At 40.4% G+C, this 14957-nt stretch overlaps 1 protein-coding gene across 1 annotated transcript; it reads right to left on the bottom strand.

The window, feature by feature from the left end:
- Positions 1-4931: 4931 nt before the first annotated feature.
- Positions 4932-11787, bottom strand: LOC111238637 (SKI family transcriptional corepressor 1 homolog-B-like). The gene is made up of 8 exons (XM_022768239.1): positions 10030-11787; positions 9335-9410; positions 9161-9232; positions 8933-8995; positions 7837-7911; positions 7620-7694; positions 6928-6993; positions 4932-5029 (listed from the first exon to the last, which is right to left on the bottom strand). Exons 1-8 carry the CDS (start codon positions 11785-11787, stop codon positions 4932-4934), a joined length of 2283 nt encoding a protein of 760 aa, XP_022623960.1.
- Positions 11788-14957: the final 3170 nt, after the last annotated feature.

The following is a 14957-nucleotide window of genomic DNA, read 5'->3' as shown; positions in this document are numbered from 1 at the left end:
CTATTGACAAACTAGTTCTGCTGCTCGTTTCATACACAGAGAATCACAGAGGTTTTATTATATCATTATGTATTGCTGCCATCTGTTGTATTGTTGATGGCCAGTGATGGGACAGGTGTCTGCTGACCGCACATGTTTATACAAGCGAATGATTAATCATTAATCCGGACAGCAAATACTGTGAGACAATATGCCCAACAGCAAGATAAAACATTATTCTTCTTTTAAAATGTTTGATATTACAGTGCATGGCTTTAATGTTTGCTTGCCTGTGTAAAAGCACTTCATGTACTAACTCCAACAGCATGTAAAACACAATCTTGTATTGTGATATCAATATATAATTATACAGCGGCTTCAGGACGTATTCACACCCTTTTCACTTTTTGCACACTTTGTGTTGTAGATTAAATTTTAAATGAGCAAAACTGCCATTTTTGTTCTTAGAAAACTGAAATCTCTCATTTACAATGTATTCAGACCCTTAATTTAGTGTTTTGTAGAAGCCCCTTTGGCTGCAGTTACAGCTTCAAGTCTTCTTTGTAAAGTCTCTACAGGCTTTGCACACTTGGATTTGGGCAGTTTATCTCATTCGTCCTGACAGATCCTCTCAAGCTCAGACTGGATGGGAAGTGTCTGTGAACTGCCACCTTCAGGTGTCTCCACAGATGTTATAGGGTTTAGGTCTTTTGTTTTGGCTCGGCCACTCAAGGACAGTGCACAGAAGAACCTGGTGCCCACCATTATGCTGGGTCAGAGTTCTTTAAATGCTGTTTAGCAAACTCCAAGCAGGCTGTCATGTGCCATTTACTCAAAGTGGCTTCTGTCCAGCCACTCTACCTGAAAGACCTGAGTGCTGCTGAGAGATGGTTGTCCTTCCAGCAGGTTCCCCTAACTCTGCAGAGGACTTCTACAGCTCTGTTAGTGATTGTTGGGTTCTGGGTCGCCTCCCTGAACAAGGCCTTTCTTGCTAGGCTACTCAGTCAGGCCTGGGAGTCAGGTGTTTCTAAACTTCTTTCATTTCACAGCTACTGAGGTCACTGTTCTCCTGGGAACACTCAAAGCTTTAAAAATGGTTTTATACCTTTGCCCTGATCTATGCCTGACTACAATTTTATCACGGAGGTCTACAGAGAGCTCCTTGGTTTTTGTCCTGACATGCAGTGTGAATTGTGGGAGCTTATATACACAGGTATGTGCCTTTTTAAACTACACCCAGTCAACGCACTTTACCACAGGTGGACTCCAGTCAAGTTCTAGACACATCTCAAGGATAATTAAAGCAAACAGGATGCAACTGACCGCAATCTGGTGCGCTACAGCAAAGGGTCTGAATATATTTGTAAATGAGATATTTCAGTTAGATTCTTAATAAATTTGTACACACTTTTAAGGACATGTTTTCACTTTGTCATTATGAGTGATTGACAAAAATATCAATTTAAAATTAAATCTACAACACAATAAACTGCAAAAACTGAAGTGGTCTGAATACTTTCTGAGTAGTACAGTATACCAATACATATACTTTACGATATAGAAGATCCGCTGAGAAACTGTTTATGGACAAAATATATGGATAAAAAGTGGCTAATCCCAGTGGTGGAAAATAGCAGAAAATACTGTTCTGAAGTACAAGTTTGAGGAACTTGTGCTTTATGTGCCTAATTTCCATTTTATGAAATGAAAGCTGTGAAATCAGTAAAACACATGCTTGCTTTAAATTACACAAACATATGTACATATATGAGATTCAACTCCAACTCAACCAACTACAACATTAAAATGCAGCTTACATGTAAATGTATCAATAATAAAGATTCAACAATTATGATTAAATACCAGACACAGGGGCCATTAGGTAGATTTTGATGCTAATACTTTGCTGCTTTTACTCAAGTAAAATTTTGAATCCTTGACTTTAACTTGGACTTGTGTTTACTTCTTCCACCACTGGCTAGTCCAGAAAATTAAAGGTACTTGAACATATTGATGCAAAAGTCATATAAACAATTTTTAACTTGCAAAACCACTTTACACACTGTGTATAAAACTTTTGAAAAAAAGTTTGTTTTGAGATGTTATGTATGGGAGGGTATTGCACGCATCATATGAAATCACCCCAGGCTGTGTGATATATTTTGTTCACTGTTTTGTTTTTTACTTGTTTGAAATATTATTCTCCTCAGCATCTTTTCTTTAATTCATATTGCTTGTTATTTTCTAATTACTTATTTATTTTGTTAATTATCTTTGTTTTCCTATAGGTATGACATAAACACTAAGGTTCACCCTGTAAAACACTATATACATATATATATAAATATATAATAGTATAAGTTGTGGTGATGTATAGCCTAAATTGTGTATTTTCACAGGAGTGTATGTAGTTTATTACTAGTGTGTCATGACATGCGCCGTGGAGCACTGTGGGAACACAGGGCACATTTTCAATGAGCCCCTTAAGTCCTACTTTAAATTTTAAAATTTCATAATTATGGAATTATAATGAAATAATTTATCATGCCAGTAGTCAGCAGCTTTCAGGCCCTCTGTCCTTAAACTCACAACAGACTCAATTTGCAGTTTAACTTTGGAGGCTTTGAGAGAAGCCTAAGATCACCATGTTAAGGAAATATTTTTCTTTCCACTTGTCCACTATATGCATCAGATGCATCACTGAAAAGACCTGCTGGGCACACACCCTGGGGTTCAAAGGGTCAGGTAGCCACAAAACAATTACAAAGAGGTCAAAAAACGACCACAAAGACAAGCAGGAGAAGGATGACTACAAAAAGACACAAGACGACTGCAAAGAGATACAAACCGCCACAACAAGATGCAAAACGATACAAGACACAAAGAGGCCAAAAAACCACCACACAGACAAGCAGCATGATCACAAAGAGACACAAAAACGACTACCAAGAGACACAAAATGATTAAAAAGAAGGTGCGAAACCATCACAAAGAGACGCAAAATGACTAAAGAGGGTGCAAAACAAAAACATAGTGAAGCGAAACAACTACAAAGAGATATAAAATGACCACAAGAAGTAAGACTACAAAGAAAAACAAAGCTACTACAGAGAGATCAAAACCACCATAAATACTGGCACAATGATGCAGAAATAACAACAAGAGGTGAAACATAGACCACAAAGACGCACAAAACAACCACAAAGACACATGGGCTTTTACATATCTATAGCCAGGGCAACACTGTCACATAATCCATCCATGCTTGTCACAAATGAACCTAAATCAGGTTTTGTGTAATGTTAAATATCTAATAGAAATGCAGCCCAATCATTCCCACAGTGCTTCGGCTCATTTCAGCTTTGTTGGATTTGTTAGTATTCTAAGAGAACTGGCTTTGCCATGGAGGGCAATTACGTTCACAGAAAATTAACATTCATTGTGCGTCAGTGACATTATGCGAGTATCTGTCTCAGTATGAAGCATCCAGGGACCGAGAGCCATGTAATCAATATCTATTAGTCCTCCCATCAGAAGAATTAGATTTCACTATTAGATCAGCCTGCTCCCCTGACTCAGTGTCAAACATTATAAGTTGACTGGACATGTCATGCACTGATGTAGCCGCCTAATGAAAGAGATCATGTTGAACTCAGATACAATAAGAGGAAATATGATCCATCTCACGAAGAGTTATTCTGTATGGATGCCAGTAGGTGTCAGGATCACACCAGCGAAAGAAACAAAAAAAAGTAAGGCTATAAAGCAGAAAGTGGCTTTCACATTTTATTAATATTGACATGGATACATACATAAATGGTAAAATTATGGTTAGACTGTGTCAGAAACCAGGATTCATTTCTTTTAGAACTGCTCTTTGTATTTTTTTAAATTACAAACCAAATTCAAACGAATGGGAGAAAAATTAAATGCAGCTGTGTGAATGGCAGTTTACACACATCTCATACAGAGTCTTCCTCTTATAAAAAGACCATCAGATGATAGGAAAAAGTTTTGGTTTTGTCTGTTGCGACTCACAGATGCATGTGATGATAGAAAAAACCCTGAAACAGAGAGAATTATGGGATCACATTTGTGTTAAAATACTCTAAACTGTACATGATATCTATAAATGGCTCAAGACTGTTTTTTTTTTTTTTTTTAATGATCACTTCAAAGTTTGTATGACACACAACTCGGTGAAAGAAAGTGTTTTATTGTTTGATGTCAAACCTGATCGGCTGTTGTAGTAAGTGCTCACAATAATGTGCTCCATTTAAAACGAAAAGATCCTTCTACTGTGGATCACAGAATTTGGTATAGGATGGCATGATCAAATTCAGAAATGTCGCCCATTTAAAGTGCTTAACAACATATGCAGTGTTACAAATAACCTAGACAATAAATTAAACCAAAGACAGATAAATAACAAATATATGTAAAAACTCAAGATATTCAAACAATCAACAAAAGCTAAATAATGAGATACATTTTGAACTTAATATCACAATTATACAAGCCATTGCACATTGTCACGTGATATATATATATATATGTATATGTATATAGTGTTGTTTTTTTTCTTTTCAGAATAGCTAAAGAGCAGACGGCTTTGATTCAGAGACACTCCTTGGTTTCAGCTTCGCAGGTTCAGATCAACAATCCTTTGTTTCACAACATAAAATGAACTCCATGTTTAAGTAAATCCTGATCTCTTTTACTCAAGAGTTGAGTCTTTCGAGGAGACGTCGCTGTCAAAATCTTCTCTGAGCCTCGACGTATTCACTCAAGTGCTAAAATCGGTAGTGTATCTATACAGCAGGTTGGTAATCCTTGGGTTACAGGTGGGAGGTGAACACATCAGAGCTCTCGAGGCGGACCTGTGTGTGTGTGTGTGTGGGTTTTTTTTTTTTTGGCTGTACTGGGGTCAGGTGCAGGGTCGTGCCGGGGAACTAGGGAGGCAGCAGCGGGGGTTTGAAGGTGCAGGCTCCGGTGCACTGACGAGGGGAGAGCATCTTGCAGGAGAAATGGTGAAGGGCGTCATGAGCTTCTGGGGAGGAACAGGTCCATCAGTGAGCAGATGAACATACATAACACTCTCATAAATTATTGTTGAATAAATCAGCTGTGAGTTGGATATTTTTTCCCTAAATGTTGTCAAAGGATAGGTTCACATTTTTAAAGTCTGTCCATTTGCTCCTTATGGGCATGTTTGGACTGCTTTTGGTCTCTGTCATTGTTCCCATGGCTGGATTAACATCAACAACAACAACAACAACATGTCTGCCCAGAAACCAGCCAGTAGTTGATTCATTGATTGGTTGACAATAAGAAAAATGCTAATTGTTCAAAAGTCATTTTTAAGCCAAAATATCAAATTTGAATATGTACTAATTTCACAGTTTTCTTTGACAGTAAATTCAACATATTCGGATTTTTGACTGTTGGTCAGACAAAACAAATATTTGAGCTTCAGAGAATAATAATGGACCTTTATCTGACACTATTTACAATTTATACACTGAACAATCAATCAATTATTAGACAAAACAATCAGCATTTGTGAAAATAATTGTTGGTTGCAGCCTTAAAATTCTTCTATGATGGAATAATACGACCTTGCCCATCGAATTAATGTGTCTTGAAAATTACAGCAATGTCATAAAATACTTTCTAACAAATGAGCTCAATATAAACTAAAAGGAGACGCTGTACAGGACCAGGGCATCAAGATGGAGGATGAGGACCATAAAGCTGCAATTCTAATTTAGTGGTGCAAATTTCTGACAAAAAAAACTGTAGTTAATCAAAAGATGCAGACTTATATTAAATGGAGTAAACCTGGGCACCTGGGCAGATGTCCAGCCTTGATTGTTCCTTCTGTCCATACCAGGAACATCTGATGATTTCCATGACAAAATCCACAGTCCCTGCACTGGAGGCTTTCGCAGTCTAAGTCCCACATATCAAGTGGGTATCTTCCAAAGTTAAGAATGTTTTTAGTACAAAATGTCCTCTTCATGTTTTCATAAGCCAGGTTTCCATCCTAATGTAGTTTAACCAAATTGCCTTCCTCTACCACTGCGCCAATTTTAGAAGGTGGTTAATCAATTAAATAAATGTTAATTCTCCCTTCAGTGCCATTAAACCACTGCAGAAGAAGAGGGTGCTACGAGATGACATACTTGTAGGAGTCAAACCTCAAACTGTGAAAACAATGTAGGAAACATGTTAAAAAATATGTTCGTTTCACGTATTAATTTCAGAATAGTTATGGCCTCCTCATCGCTCCACACACATTGATGTTTTCACCTGCCGCCATTTTTCATTGTTCATTCGCTTTGTCTGTTTCCTTTGTGTCACATTTTGCTTTTTTTGATACGCCAACTTTTCCACCTCAGCCAAGTGATTTTTTTCAGTGTTTTCAAGCTCCACAGGTTCTTTATGTGTAAATTGAAAATGCACATAAAAAGCCAGTGGATGGAAACACACTTATGGTGAGCCGTGGTGGAGGGCTATTACCGAAAAGAAGAACTTTAGTCATAAAAAGGCTGTGACTTTGTAAGATGGACAGTTGTTTGACTGGATTCAGATCCACTAAAGCCTCAATTTAACTTTGGCTGTAGTTACAATTTAACAAGGAGTGTGATTTTTTTCCGTCACTTACATTGAAATTGCTTCAATAAGGGATCTCTGTACAGCAACATGAACAAGAAGAACAACTAAAGAGACCAATAGTGCTTCCGGTGTACATTTGGACATGTGAGTATTGATTTAAGACTGAGGTGAAAAAAATGTGAACCTATCCTTTAATGGTGTCTTACTGTAAAAATTCATCACAAGAGATGTTTAATTAAAAAAAGTAGCACTTGCATATTTATGTTTGTAGGTTAAAAAAAAAAGAAAAAGACATTTATCCATGTTCCTTTCTGGACCAGATAAAATTACCTTTTAGCTTCTGCTGTATTGCATAACGAGCCTTTCTCTCTTGGTCCAACTCGCTGCACAAAGTGTCTATCAAAAACATAAAATGAATAAAAAATAAAAAAAATGGTCAAAAAAGGAATAAAAAGAAAAAAAAAAGAAAATGTGAGCTGCTGTGTAGCATCTGAAGTGAAGGAGTGTAATGTATGCCGTTTGCCCCTATGGTATTTAGAGTGACCCCTCTGTGTACTTGAACCCTGTATTTAAACTACTGTAACATTAAACCAATCCTTTAACGGGTGGCATTAGTTGCTGTCTACTGCATGTAACTGATACAGCACGACATAATGGTCTGTCTATTCAATTTTCCAGAGCATGATTTAGGAGAAAATAACCTTTGCATACAAAACAATGTGGTTTCAGTTTCACCTTTTGATATCTAATAATTTACTTCAACTGCAGGAGGAAAAAAATCTGGAGTTTACAGGAAAAAGGCTGGACACAAATCGCCAATATTTCAATATGCAAGTGTCACTTTTCCTTTCTGTTTTGGTTTACAGGCATGTTGGTTCGGATTGATTGAGACGACCTATGTTATTTAAACGTTTTTTGTGGTTCGATTTTTTTTTTTTTTTCCCATAAACTTAAAGAGCATTGATCTACATCCGCTTTACAGTCAGAATCTATGAAGGCACAAAGTTTAGAAAGAAACCAACCTCGAACAATCTGCAGCTGCTGGACCATTTCCTCTCTGTAGGACAGCTCACGCTTCATTTGATCCTGAAAATTATCTGAAGAGCATAAAGGACAAAATAACTCACTCTGCTCCAAACATCTAGGCTGTAAGCAGAGGGGTTTAAGATCCAAAAAAAGATGCAAAATACATCTATGACTTTGACTCACAAAATACACCCAGACTCACTTTGGTCCTACCTTTTAAATGCTGAAATTCTCTCTCCAACTTTTTCCTCAGCTCCACTTGCTCCACAAGCTGCTTCTGCAATTCCTCTGCAAAGAAAAAAATATGTTAATTTCCACACCAAATTATTTTCATCTGCATGGAAATCTCATTATTCACCCTAAAACACAGAAACACTTCCCGTCTGACACCTACAGTGCTTCTGAGCAAACAGCAGGGATAAGAATTAAAACAGTATAATGCAAAAAAGAAGAAAAAGAAGAAGAAAAAAAGAAAATATCAACAAAAACATCTTTTAAAAAAAAAAAACGAAAAAAAATCTTCTCTATCCTCATCTACCTCACATCAATTTGGTTCCACTTACTATGATATATTTTGAATTTCTGCACATAAAGATGATTTATGTCAGCCCAGTAAACCGACTTCAGGTGCGTTAACACCCTTGATAACAACCATTTCACTGCTTTCCTTTCGCTCGCTGCCACAGTAATTGCCATGCATTGCCTGGAGGTTGAGACGATAATAATGGAGTCCCAGGGTTTTTCCAAGCGTTGTAAAATAATTAGCTGCCGTGCCTCGGGGTTATGGCTCTGTTCCTTAAAATATTAATAGCCTCTAAACGATTTCCTCTTACAATAATAAGTCAAAACTCCCACATCTCGTGATTAAGTGGTTAACAACTATGGAAACACTTTAGGCCCACAAAAATGTAAATTCACATTCAGATTTTGGCACGTCATCTCCGGCCGTGGGCTTTTAGCTGCATTTCAAATGTGGCGGAAAACAAGGTTTAATATTTGTATAAAGCACATTTATTTTTATTTGTTTATCTATTTCAACAACTAAAAATGAAAATATATATCATAAAATCTAGAAATGTATTTGTATTTAATTAAATTTAGTATCTTACATTTGAAAAGAAGAAATAAATATCTGTTATAATTAAATATGGTAACCAGGCCCTGACAGCTGCTGTATAAATCTGTTGCCTGTCGATACATCTTCCCAAATTACAATCTGCACAGGAATAATTTCGAATGATAATGAATCGCCTGCTTCACTTTTTTTCCTCTCTTTTATGTCCTTCTGATCCTGGAAACAGCCTCTTACCTTTAGCCATGTTCTCCAGGTCTCTTTCATGCACGCTGATGTCGATGCGCAAAGCTCCATCGGCTGCGCAAAAACAACAAAAACACATAATTAAAGCTACAATTGAGTCATCTTTGTGACTGCGGTGCTGTCAAAGAAGTGTGTGGAAACACAGGGAAGTAACTAAAACATGAAGAATGGGTAGATTTTTTAATTCATGATAAAATGTGAAGCAGAATAATTAAAAACCTTGTCTGTCCCTCTGCTCCTGACAGGAAGCTGCAGAGCGCGGGTTCTGTACATCAGACACGTGATGAGCACCTGAACATCAACAAGAGCAAATAATTTTTCAGTTAAAAGAGACGAAAACGCCCCAATTTGCATTAATAACCAAGTCCTACCATAAACTGCTTAAATAATCACCGTTGGATCTGCGGGGGCTGCTCGATTGTTTGGACCCAAACGACGAGGGCTCCTTCTCCTTTTCATGCGCGTACACCTGCAAGATGAGGCAGACAGTCGTGTTTAATAACGCGCACCAATTATATGTCATTTACTGCAGTTCTTCACGTAATTGGGGCGTCAGCTCTTCAAAAAGCAGGAACCCTGCAATTTGTTGTCAAGATGCTGATATGATTCCCAAAAGAAAGGTGAATGGTTTTGCACTGAAAAACACTAAAGTGGCGGCAAAACAGAAAATCATTTTCATAGAAATACATCAAAAAAATTAAATCAGGATTAATTAGGGTTGCACTTTAATTACCCTGACTGAAAATCGCAACATCTGCGCTACACTGGTACAAATTAAGGTGGATCCTAATTGATCTTTTGGAGGTAAAAGGCGGATGTGTTGCCTTGCTCAAGAGCACTTCGGCAGGACAGATGAATGACTGTTTCTACAACCACTAGCCCGCCCTACTAACCTTCACTCTTATTAAGACTTACAAAATATGACAATCAAATATCTCCATCTGGATTTTCTTTTAATTCAGGGCCACTTGGTCTTGATTACATTTTTATCGGTCTCCTCTTTTCCACAAACTCTTATATTCTCCACCACTGCGACAATTCAACTTCCCCCACGGGGATCATTAAAGTTTCATTTAATCTAATCTTACTTCATGAAGAGGAGAGCCATTACGCATCTGTCTGTCCTCATCTGATGACCCAGTGTGCGCGGAGTCCTCCGGTGATGCTGCTGCTGCTCCGGGGCTGGAGGGATCAGGATGCTCCTGGCTCTCCTCAGCAGACACGGGGACTCGGTCCGGCACGTGAGAGTCATGGTGGTCTCCTCCCGGTGAGATCTGGATCGTGTCCTCATCGTCTTGACCCCGGTTGGATTCCACATCCACGTCTGGGTCGTCGTCGTCGTCCACCACGCTGTCTCTGTCCGGTGATATCGATCTGTAACTAGAGCTCTCGCTGATAAAATCCGGGGACAGGTAGCCAGGGCGCACGCCGTAGCTGTCCCGGTTACCGTAGAGTTTGGCGATGGTCTCTGCGTCTTTGACCACGGGTCTGAAGGCCGAAATGTAGCTGATTTTCCTCTGGGAGGTCTCGTCCCCGGATTTGTCCTCGTCGTTCCTGGTGGAGGAGGACTGGGAGCTGGGACAGCGCTCTCCGCCGTCCAGCTGCTGGTGAGGGTGGAGGGTGTCTTTGGGTGTGTTTGCGCCCCGGTCGCTTTGGTCCGATAAGTCGAGCTCGCCCTGCCGGATGCCTGGCAGCTCAGGAGGAGGTTTTGGTGCAGACCCCGGGTAGGGCGGCAAGGGGAGGCCGCCGGGTGTAGGCCAAAACATGGGGAAAGTAGGGTAGAGTGTGTCCTTTGCGCCAGGCCAAAACACACCAGACACATTGGTTTTGTTCGCATCAGGCACACCGTCACTCTTTTTCTGACACAGCCCATAGCTGGGGAAGCCATAGGGGTGGTGGGGGAACAGAGGTGGGGGGATTTTCTGAAGCATGCCAAAGCTCTTGCTGGGCACTGGGATGACTGGATAGCTCCGTGCACCGCCCGCCAAACTCAAGTTATTATTCCCCTGATCCTCGTCGCACCGTAAAGTTTTGTGAGGGATCTCAGGGGAACTGGTTTGGGCAAGGCTGGACGAGGCCTGTGATTTCATCGGTGAAGACATTCCCGACCCGCTCATGGGCAGAGTCCTCTTTCTGCTCCCCCCGTTGAACATGGCCTTAACATCCTCCCACGCGTGGTTAATGTCATCAGATGGTTTTTTTTCTGTCAGTTTCAGGTGGCGTCTCCACGAATTAAAGTTGGCCGCGTCCGGCTGCAGATACTTGGACTCTGGGGTGCGATGCGAGTGGAAAATGAATTTATTTGGGGAGAAATACATGTTGCAAAAGCTGCATTTGATGCACTTTGCTCTGGAGCTGTTGTATCTGGCGGGTATGAAGCTGCCTCTGCAGCCCCAGGCGCATTCATGAGACACATCAAATGCGAAATTTTCTGGTAGCTTTGGGGGGCTATGCGCTCCCAGGAAGGACTTGCAGAGCCTCTCGGCCTCCCGTTTGGTGATCATGCCGCAGCGCCTGGAGGAGATTGGCATGGCCCCGGCTCGCCGCAGGAGCTCCAGCTGGACGGGGGTGCACTGCACACAGGTGATGCCCAAAGCGACCCGGCGGTTGTGTATCTCGTTGTAGCTGTAGTTTTTCAGCAGGGTGTTAGAAATCTGCGCCAGGCAGAGTCTCTCCTTACCGTCTATGACCAGAGACACGATGGGTACCCCGTACAGGGAGGTCTCACTCACTTGGTTTGGTTTGAGGGAGCTGGGGCTGGAGAAACTCTGTGCGTCCTGCTTTAAACCCGGGGAAGAGCTGGCGTCTCGTCCAGCGTCTCGAAGCTGTCCGGGCATCGACTCCATCCCTGGAAGTCTGTCAATCAGAGAGAAAACTGGAGTGAACCAGAGGCCAGCCATGTATGTCCACTGCAACGTCATTCAGTTTGTGAGAATTAAAATAAAAATAAAACACCTCATATATGTTAAAGAATATAATAATAATAATAATAATAATAATAATAATAATAATAAATAAATAAAAATAATAATAATGTAATTTCATGCAAGTGAAATACACATGATGTCAGGAGAGTATCATCTGTCTTAAAACCAGGTACATGAGATAATATCCTATTGATGATAATAATAATAATAATTATTATTAAGCAGAAATATTTATAGAAGGCTATAAGTATGCCTATTAATGTTGATATTCATGGGGCTTAATAATAATAATAATAATAATAATAATAATAATAATAATATAATAAAATTAGATTTTAGATGACCAAATAAAGTCTAACATCAGGCTGTTGCAGGAGGTTATATTATCGAGAAGTGAAATCAATCAGTCTTGTCGTTAATTATTTCTCGTATCGTTTCATTCCTCCTCTCTCAGGTTATCCGGGTTCCTGCGCGGAGGTGGATCTACTGCGCCTCTTATCTTCAAATCGGCTCAGCACTTATGGGGCAACTGCTTAAGAGCCACATAAGATCCTTATACGCGGATAAGGACAGAAGGAAAATGCAGCCTGAGCTGCGCCAATGCGCTTAGCAGAGAGGAAAAGAACAACTATAAGCTGCTTTGCTGGTAATTACACAGATCGAAGCGTGCTTCTTCGCATTGTTAATAAAAGACTAGCCCTATATATAATTAAAGCTTCTGCGCAGATTAGCCTCAGACAGTTGCTCGAAATTAGGTTGAAGCAGGCCTATCTCACGTTCACCTGCGCATACTTACTTTTTACCTCGAGTCACTGGCCACTAAAATACATGTAAGCAGCCCGCAGCCGCGCCAACGATTCAACCCAATAACTGATGTGAATAAGAACTATTTTTAGAGTGATTGATAGCGAGTATTTGACACGTTCCGATCACATTTTGCATGCGAAATAAAATACAAAAATAAAACATTTAAAGCAAAACTAGCAAGACTTCTGGCAGAATTATATAAAAAAAAGAAAATACATACCTTTCTCTCCTAAAAAGACGACACACTCCAGCAGGATTTAGGATGGAAAAATAATAAATAATATGAATATTAACAGATGTAAATGCAGGCCCGGTGAGTCCAGAGAGGGACGATCTTAAAAACCAAGCGGTGTGGCGGTAGAAACTCTGCGCTGGAGTCTTTATTTCAGTTTATTTCAGTGCAGGCAGCAGCAGACAGGACCTCCATCCTGTTGGAGCCCTGGGAGGTGAATGGCTTGTAGACAGGAAGCACATGGCATCTCTCTCTCTCTCTCTCTCTCTCTGCCCCCCTCCCTCTCTCTCTCTCTCTCCAACACACACAGACGTGCAGAGCTAGCACTACACACCAGTATTCATTTACAATTATGTCGTTTTGACGCACAAATATGATCAGAAACAAAACTATCACGCCCAATTAGGCCCCTGCTGACCCCAAATGGAGGACTACTTTGACCCATTTGTTACTGTATTACATATAGGCTAATTAAGAAAAGAGCAATATAACATAATCATAGAAAAATCATATAAGTGAAATTATAACAGTGATTATTGCGACCCCCTCCCCTGGACCTCGTCAAGGATGGACCCTCTAGGGGGCCCCTGGACCCCACACTGGGAACCACTACTGGCCTAACTGATCATGCACAGTGTGTATTAAGGAGTATTTCTACCGCAGCAGCAGCGAGCTGACAAACAGAGGCAGCGCGAGTGGCACTATGGAGGGCAACAAGAATGACAAAAGGCACGGGCTCATTTATCAAGTTACAAGACCATCTGTTAGGCTTCCACGCCGGCCACACAAATCAATCTGAGGCCTCGGCGATGAAAGAGAAGTAAGAGAGGAAGACATGAGGAATAAATAATAAGAAGAAAGACGGCTTCGATTCGGAGGCTTTTGTTCGTGCGTCAAATAATATGGAGGCGTTTGAACATGTTTTCTGCTCAGACGCTCTGCGATGAAAGTGAGTGAATCTGGGATGAGCTTCTGCTGCTGCTGCTGCTGCTGCTGATGATGCCTCAGGCCAGACTGTCACACACACGCACACAGGCAAAGAGGAAGCCCAATCTGTAAATGCAAAGGGGGGGGGGGGTCAGCAGTGTAAACGGAATAGTAAAGCCCATTGTTTGCCTTAAAGACACCAATTTATTATTAATAACCGGATCGATGACTTAAGAAAGCTCTGTTGTCCCGACCAGAAAGAAGTGTCCATACCTGCAGCAGGTGGGAGAACATGGCTGCACTGACGTCGTGGACGGCCCCGGAGCCCAGGTTTGGTGTTGGGCGCCACTATACATGACAGTTTCATTATATCATACAATGAAACTGACACCCAGACACCAACCAGCTGAAATGATGACTTGATTGATCAGTTGGTGGACTGATGGAACAATTTTGATAAGATTTGCCAAAATATCCCTGGGAATTCTTAAGTGTGAATATTTGCCAGTTGATGATAAACTCAGCATCTTTGTATTTTTGACTGTTCAGACAAAACAAGTCATAAGTCGATCATAATGAGATATTTGAATATATTTGCTTGTGCTTCAGTGAGCAATAATGGGAAGTTTTCATTATTTTCTAACATACACTTGTGATGGCATAATACTAGCACAAGGCTTTCTGTGTGTTAACTACATGACACTGAAAAAACATTTAATGAAACACTTTACAACCATAAACTAAAACAATTCAGGTCTTAAAACCAGATTTCTACACAGAGTCCTACAAGATGTTAGGAGCCTGTCACAGTTGAGGCTGAACTTTAGTGATGCTAATATCTCACAAATTCACCATTTATCAAATTATATGGACCCAAAGGATAAGGAGTCAACATGGGGCTTTTGGGTCTGTTTTGCCTGGTTGGTAATCCGGCTTTGCTTCTCCTCCAACTTCTGATTGAGTATTGTCTAGAGATCAATGAATCAGTCAGGCCGATATTAGCTTACCAACAAAAAAGACGGACAAAACAAACGACCCTTTGGACATATAAGTGTAATTTTTCAGTGACATTTGCTCTTATCATAATCTCTGCGCCCTCTAGCAGCCGCAGTGATTATGATGG

The sequence above is a fragment of the Seriola dumerili genome, unplaced genomic scaffold (assembly GCF_002260705.1).
Source record: "Seriola dumerili isolate Sdu_G_001 unplaced genomic scaffold, Sdu_1.0 BDQW01001449.1, whole genome shotgun sequence".
NCBI lineage: Eukaryota > Metazoa > Chordata > Actinopteri > Carangiformes > Carangidae > Seriola > Seriola dumerili.
This window is presented reverse-complemented; position numbering and strand designations above follow the sequence as displayed.

Coding starts and splice junctions, on each gene's coding strand:
- LOC111238637 (XM_022768239.1), bottom strand. CDS start 11,787: ATGGAGTCGATGCCCGGACAGCTTCGAGACGCTGGACGAGACGCCAGC. Junction 9,233..9,334: donor CAGCCCCCGCAGATCCAACG/GTGATTATTTAA, acceptor GTTGATGTTCAG/GTGCTCATCACGTGTCTGAT. Junction 6,994..7,619: donor GCAGCTGCAGATTGTTCGAG/GTTGGTTTCTTT, acceptor TGTTTTTGATAG/ACACTTTGTGCAGCGAGTTG.